The sequence below is a fragment of the Tasmannia lanceolata genome, unplaced genomic scaffold (genome assembly GCF_043159265.1).
Source record: "Tasmannia lanceolata isolate RefF3 unplaced genomic scaffold, GAP_Taslan_0.1 ptg000003l, whole genome shotgun sequence".
Classification (NCBI taxonomy): domain Eukaryota; kingdom Viridiplantae; phylum Streptophyta; class Magnoliopsida; order Canellales; family Winteraceae; genus Tasmannia; species Tasmannia lanceolata.
In genome coordinates, this window is record NW_027518680.1 from 15,046,277 (window position 1) to 15,053,692 (window position 7,416).

The 7,416-nt window shown below is 51.6% G+C and overlaps 1 protein-coding gene across 1 annotated transcript; it reads left to right on the forward strand.

Moving 5' to 3' along the window:
- Positions 1-914: 914 nt before the first annotated feature.
- On the forward strand, positions 915-2,717 carry LOC143865910 (uncharacterized). Its single transcript, XM_077375945.1, has 2 exons — positions 915-1,944; positions 2,593-2,717. Exons 1-2 carry the CDS (start codon positions 915-917, stop codon positions 2,715-2,717), a joined length of 1,155 nt encoding a protein of 384 aa, XP_077232060.1.
- Positions 2,718-7,416: the final 4,699 nt, after the last annotated feature.

A 7,416-nucleotide genomic window follows, 5' to 3' on the forward strand; every position in this document is an offset into this window, starting at 1 on the left:
GGTAAAGAAGACAAGTGGAAAGTGGAGGACCTGCGTTGATTTCACTGATCTGAACAAAGCCTGTCCTAAGGACAGCTATCCGCTCCCAAAAATCGATCAGCTCATTGATGCCACTGCAGGTCACGAACTACTGAGCTTCATGGACGCCTTCTCCGGGTATAATCAGATCAGAATGTATGAGTCAGATATACCGAAGACTTCCTTTGTAACAGACCAGGGGACCTACTGCTACCGTGTCATGCCCTTCGATCTGAAAAATGCCGGGGCCACGTATCAGAGGCTCGTGAACAAGCTCTTCCGGAACCAGATCGGCCGCAACATGGAAGTCTATGTCGACGACATGCTGGTCAAAAGCCGAAGTGCGCAAGATCACGTCTCCGACTTGAAAGAAACATTTCAAGTCCTGAGAGAGCATAAGATGAAGCTCAATCCTACCAAGTGCACCTTCGGCGTCAGCTCGGGAAAATTCTTAGGATTTATGGTAAGCCAAAGAAGGATAGAGGCCAATCCAGAGAAGATCAAGGCCGTGGTGGAGCTCACTCCACCAAAAACCATCAGAGAAGTACAACGACTAACAGGAATGGTGGCCGCGCTGGGGCGCTTCATCTCAAAGTCTGCAGAGAGGTGCCTGCCCTTCTTCAACGCAGTCAAAGGGCTCAAGACGGCGCCCTGGACAGAGGAGTGCCAGGCCGCATTCTGGGAATTAAAGCAATACCTGTCCTTTTTAACTACTAACAAAGCCGGAACCGGGTGAGGAGCTACTCTTGTATCTGTCCGTGAGCCCCCTGGCTCTAGCAGCTGTCCTAGTTCGTGAAGAGCACAACCAACAAAAACCGGTCTACTATGTTAGCAAAGTCCTACACGATACCGAAGTCAGATACCAGCGGGTCGAGAAGTTGGCCTATGCCCTGATCATGGCAGCCAGGAAGTTGAGGCCGTACTTTCAAGCTCACACAATAAAGGTCCTGACTGATCAGCCGCTCAGGCAAGTTCTCCATAAGCCGAGCACCTCAGGACGACTCATGAAATGGGCCGTGGAGCTGAGTGAATTTGAAATCCTGTACATGCCAAGACTAGCAATCAAGGCTCAAGTGCTGGCAGATTTCGTGGTTGAATGCACCATCCCCCAGCAGATCACCGAGCCCGAAATTGTCCAAACCCCAGCTGCGGGAATGGCAATCGCAACTGATGAGCGAACAGAAGATGGAACTGAAACAGAAATCATCCCCATACCACCAGCAGAACAGGATCCATCGACCGCCGAACCGCTCTGGGAAGTGCACATGGACGGATCTTCGAACAAGGGTGGCTGTGGAGTCGGTCTAGTTCTAACCGGGCCGGAGAACTTCACTTTAGACTACGCCTTGAGGTTCGGATTCCGCGCATCCAACAATGAGGCTGAATATGAAGCCCTCCTCGCCGGAATGAATCTCCCTGTCCAGACCGGCGCCCAAAGACTGAAAGCCTACTGTGACTCCCAGTTGGTTGCAAACCAGATTCAAGGAATCTACGAGGCCCGCGACGAGCGTATGATCAAATACCTCTCCAAGGTCCGTCAGTTATCTACTAAGTTCAAAAGTTTTGAGGTCATCAGAATCCCCAGAACAGGAAACACAAAAGCTGATGTGCTGTCTAAGCTGGCTGCATCCGGATACACGACTCTCGAGAATATATGTATGGACTTTCTACAGAAATTTAGTATCGAAAGAAAGGCCGCTGAAGTAATGCAGGTGGAGCACGAGTTCTGCTGGATGGACGAGATCATCGACTACTTATGTAGTGGGAAACTACCTGAAGCCAAGAAAGAAGCCCGCAAAGTGACACAAAGAACAGCCCGATTTTTCCTGGATGGTGAGAACCTGTTCAAAAGGTCCTACACTCTCCTGTACCTAAAGTGCCTCCGGCCCAGCGATGCCGCGTACGCCCTGCAAGAGACACACGAAGGTATTTGCGGGGAGCATCTAGGGGGCAAGGCCCTGGCGATCAAAGTGTTGCTGAGAGGTCTGTACTGGCCCACATTAAGACAAGACACACTGACCCTGGTCAAGAAGTGCGAGAGATGCCAGAAGTTCTCTCCCACCATTCACCAGCCTGCTGTGTCTATGGCCCCGATCATCAGCCCACTCCCCTTGGCAGTTTGGGGGATGGACATCTTGGGCCCCTTTCCACCGGCCTCCGGAAGGCGCGCGTTTCTAGTTGTGGCCATCGATTATTTTACCAAGTGGGTGGAGGCTGAACCTCTATCCTAGATCACAGAGCAGAACATGCAGAACTTCTTTTGGAAGTCAGTGGTTTGCAGATTCAGGATCCCACGCGTCTTGATAACAGATAACGGTAAACAGTTCGACTGCCGGAACTTTCAGAAGTTTTGCTCCGACTTGAAAATCGAACAGAGGTTTACTTCAGTAGCGCACCCGCAGACCAATGGGCAGACAGAAGTGACAAACCGAATCCTACTGCAGGGGATAAAGAAAAGGCTGGACGAAAAGGCTGGCCGATGGGCAGATGAGCTTTATCACGGTATATGGGCGTGTCGCACCACTCTGCGCATACCAACGAGTGAATCACCATTCAACCTGTCATTTGGAACAGAGGCAGTAATACCGGTCGATGTAGGCACCCCGTCTCCCAGAGTCACCAACTTCAATGAACAGCTCAATGATGACGGGCTCCGCGCAAATCTCGACTTATTGGAGGAAGCCAGGGAAGAATCCTGAATCAGAGTCGCCGCCTACAAGCAGAAAGTGTCCAAATATCATGACTCCAAGATGCGCTCCAGAGAATTCCGAGCAGGGGATCTGGTCTTAAGGAAAGCTGCTATCTCCCAACCAAAGAAGGCCGGAAAACTCTCCCCAACCTGGGAGGGGCCGTACCGAATAAAAGAGGTGATTCGCCTGGGAAGTTATAAGCTGGAAACACTTGAGGAGCAACTACTGCCCCATGCCTGTAACTCAAAGAACATCCGCAAATACTATCAGTAGTAAGCTACGTGGCGTAAAAGTGACTTTGCAAATATATACTGAATGTGAATGAAAGAAGCTCTTTTTCAAATCTCTTCGTACTCCTTGGAAACCCAGTTCGCTAAAACTTAGGTACTCATCAAATTGGAAACCCAGTTCACTAAAACTAGGGTACTCGACGCTTGGTTCGCCACGGCTCGTCACCGCAAAGACCGGGAGCGCACTCCTGGTCCGGAACCAGTCCGGATGCAAAACCCAAAGCTCCTCGGAAACCCAGTTCGCTAAAACTTGGGTACTCATCAAATTGGAAACCCAGTTCACTAAAACTAGGGTACTCGACGCTTGGTTCGCCACGGCTCGTCTCCGCAAAGACCGGGAGCGCACTCCTGGTCCGGAACCAGTCCGGATGCAAAAACCAAAGCTCCTCGGAAACCCAGTTCGCTAAAACTTGGGTACTCATCAAATTGGAAACCCAGTTCACTAAAACTAGGGTACTAGACGCTTGGTTCGCCATGGCTCGTCTCCGCAAAGACCGGGAGCGCACTCCTGGTCCGGAACCAGTCCGGAACCAGTCCGGATGCAAAAAACCAAAGCTCATCGGAAATCCAGTTTGCTAAAACTTGGGTACTCATCAAATTGGAAACCCAGTTCACTAAAACTAGGGTACTCGACGCTTGGTTCGCCACGGCTCGTCTCCGCAAAGACCGGGAGCGCACTCCTGGTCCGGAACCAGTCCGGATGCAAAAACCAATGCTCCTCGGAAACCCAGTTCGCTAAAACTTGGGTACTCATCAAATTGGAAACCCAGTTCACTAAAACTAGGGTACTCGACGCTTGGTTTGCCACGGCTCGTCTCCGCAAAGACCGGGAGCGCACTCCTGGTCCGGAACCAGTCCGGATGCAAAAACCAAAGCTCCTCGGAAACCCAGTTCGCTAAAAATTGGGTACTCATCAAATTGGAAACCCAGTTCACTAAAACTAGGGTACTCGACGCTTGGTTCGCCACGGCTCGTCTTCGCAAAGACCGGGAGCGCACTCCTGGTCCGGAACCAGTCCGGATGCAAAAAACCAAAGCTCCTCGGAAACCCAGTTCGCTAAAACTTGGGTACTCATCAAATTGGAAACCCAGTTCACTAAAACTAGGGTACTCGACGCTTGGTTCACCACGGCTCGTCTCCGCAAAGACCGGGAGCGCACTCCTGGTCCGGAACCAGTCCGGATGCAAAAACCAAAGCTCATCGGAAACCCAGTTCGCTAAAACTTGGGTACTCATCAAATTGGAAACCCAGTTCACTAAAACTAGGGTACTCGACGCTTGGTTCGCCACGGCTCGTCTCCGCAAAGACCGGGAGCGTACTCCTGGTCCGGAACCAGTCCGGATGCAAAAACCAAAGCTCCTCGGAAACCCAGTTTACTAAAACTTGGGTACTCATCAAATTGGAAACCCAGTTCACTAAAACTAGGGTACTCGACGCTTGGTTCGCCACGGCTCGTCCCTGTAAAGACCAAGAGCGCACTCCTGGTCCGGAACCAGTTCGGATGCAAAAACCAAAGCTCATCGGAAACCCAGTTCGCTAAAACTTGGGTACTCATCAAATTGGAAACCTAGTTCACTAAAACTAGGGTACTCGACGCTTGGTTCGCCACGGCTCGTCTCCGCAAAGACCGGGAGCGCACTCCTGGTCCGGAACCAGTTCGGATGCAGAAACCAAAGCTCCTCGGAAACCCAGTTCGTTAAAACTTGGGTACTCATCAAATTGAAAACCTAGTCGCTGAAGCTAGGGTACTCGATGGTTAGTTCACCACGGTTTGCCCCCGCAAGGACCAGGTTCAACCTAAGCTCAAAACGCCTATCTGGAGTGTTATCGACACAGCATAGAACCAAACAGTATTGACCAGAAACAGAGAAGTGGAGAAGGGGTGGACAATAAAATTTACTTTCCATTCATGAAGTAGGGCCGCCATTACAAAAACAAGGCCTCGAAAGGCTGTTACAAAAGTTGTTACAAAAGTTGGGCCTCCAAGGGACCATTACAAAAAGAAATCGTCAAAAGAGAAGAAAGAAGGGGAGCTTAAGGCACCCCCTGGCTACCATCCCATGCTGGATCCGCCTCCGGGGCCACGGGTGCAGCAGTGGTGGCCGGCTCGTCACCGCCAATCGTCGGTGGATCAGGGAGAACCATTCCCGTCAAAACCACGGCCGGATTGGATTCCTTAACCTGCTCAAGACAGTCAAAGAACCCAATCTTGTAGGACTCGCTGGACAGAATAAAGAGTTCGTCCTCCCTTTTCTGAACGGCCGCTATCTGCCTCTCTCGGGCTCTCTCCCTCTGAGCGTTGAGGGCTTTTGCTGCCTTCTCCTTCTGTGCGGCCAACTGAGCGGCAAACTCTTCTATGATCCGTTTGTTTCCCTCGACCGTCTTTTCAACGGACCTTTGTAACTCTTTTGCCTCCTGCATCAATTTCCCGTTCTCCTCCTCGGACTTTGTTATTGTCTCAGAAAACTTCTGGCTCTTCTCTCGGAGGTCGTTATAATACAATAAAACCTACAGACCAGCCAGTGTTAACACAGGAAATCGAGGCACGAGATAAAGATAAACCAGAACTCGAGGGCCATCTCAGCTGGTAAGTTGACGAAAATATGGCCTCATCAGTCGTAGCTGGAGGTTCGTTGAGAACCTGAAGCTTGTCATTGCTGAGGAGAACTTTGCTGAGGAGCTCCTTAGCCACACGGCTCTCACCAAGGCCAGTATCATTTTTCTGAACGGCCCAATTGGGCCGAAAAACATTGTCTCCAGTCCTCGCAGGGGGAGGACGGGCTCCAGCAGATGTCCCCCCGACTTTAAGGACCCCGCGCCCCGGCCATAGGCGCCCACCAACCTGACTGTAGTCTTGGATTTGGGAGGCGGCGGCGTGTCCTGGATTTGGGCAGGACTCGTCATCTCTACCGCCTTTCTTTTCTGGCCCTGTTGGGCCTTCCCGAATGCCCCCTGCCTCATTCTCTCTACCATGGACTGATGCTGCATCTCTGAAAGTCAACATATACAAAATAAACCAGTCAGAAGCAAGAAAAAGAGGAAAAAGAGTTTTAAAACAAGACTAGCCACATACGTGCCGGGGTCGCAGTACTAGGGCCAAGCCCAACCAGAATCTCTTCCCCGTGGAAATCCGAACAATGAATGGGTCCCTCACGGTCCAGCTCCTCCCGGATTAGGGCAAACGTCCTCACATCCTCGCCTTTAAGTAACGGCTTGCGACTCATTGCGACTGTATCCGGAGCGTCCCATTTCAGAGGAACCGGCCAGGGCTCATTGGACTCCCTGTCCTCGACGTAGAAGAACCTGTTCCTCCATAAGTGTATCGAAGAGGGAATGCCAGTGATCATTTTCACCTCCGGGCGCTGGCTAATGTAAATCCAACCCCCGCCCTTGTGCCTCTTCAATTGCGCACACGCGCGGAACAACGGCACAGACAAGTTCCTCTGAAGCCGGCCTTGGACGAGGTATACGAACCCAGTCAGCATCCTCCATGAGTTTGGCGCAACCTGAGCCGGAGCCAACCCGTAGTGTCGAAGCACCGCGGCGAAGAATGGGTGCAGAGGGAACCTGAGTCCGGCCCTCAACGACTCATCGTATATACAAACATCAGAGCTTTCATTACAGGTCCTATCTCCCTCCGTCGCCTCCCTCAGCCCAAACCTGGGGGGAACACAGTACCTATCCCTAATGCCCACCATCATGGACTCATCAAGGTAATTCTCCTCGCGAAGAGTCTGTACGTTGTATTTAGGATTGACGTCCATCCGGGCCCTCGCTAAGACCTCAACGGCCCGGCCAGGGAGAAACATTGTGGATGCCTCGGCGGCGTCGCTACCAACACTCCCCTCTGCTCGGAGATAACTATCCGTTGGGAGCGGAGTGGTGTTCAGATCCAAAATCACTTCGTCCCCAACCACCTCGTCATCACTACCTACGATATCCACACTAACATCAGGACTTGCCATTTTTGGGGCTGGTGTCCTGATCGGCCTATTCTGGGTCCTAACCGACGAACTAGACCCTGAGCTACTAGAAGACACGAAGCGGAAGTCAGGTACTAGAAGGCAGAAAAGCTGGCTTACCTCTCGTTATGGCAGCCAGAAAGCTGAGGCCATATTTTCAAGCACACACCATCAAGGTCCTAACGGACCAACCGCTCAGACAGATCCTCCACAAGTTGGATACCTCGGGACGGCTCGTAAAATGAGTTGTGCAACACAGCGAGTTCGACATCCAGTATTTACCAAGACCGGGGATAAAGGCTCAAGTACTAGCAGACTTCATTGCCGAATGCACCATACCCTTGCAAAATGTCTCATATGAAACAGAAGCAGTTCAACCTCCGGGTGGAGAGGGATTAACTACACCTGAGGGGCAAATCCAACCAGAGACGGTTCAACCTCCGGATGGAGAGACTA

What these genes read in the sequence shown, in the direction of transcription:
- LOC143865910 (XM_077375945.1), top strand. Translation starts at nt 915, where the DNA reads ATGGCAGCCAGGAAGTTGAGGCCGTACTTTCAAGCTCACACAATAAAG. An exon ending in CCTGCAAGAGACACACGAAG is followed by an intron (nt 1,945 to 2,592) that starts GTATTTGCGGGG and finishes CATTTGGAACAG; the next exon opens with AGGCAGTAATACCGGTCGAT.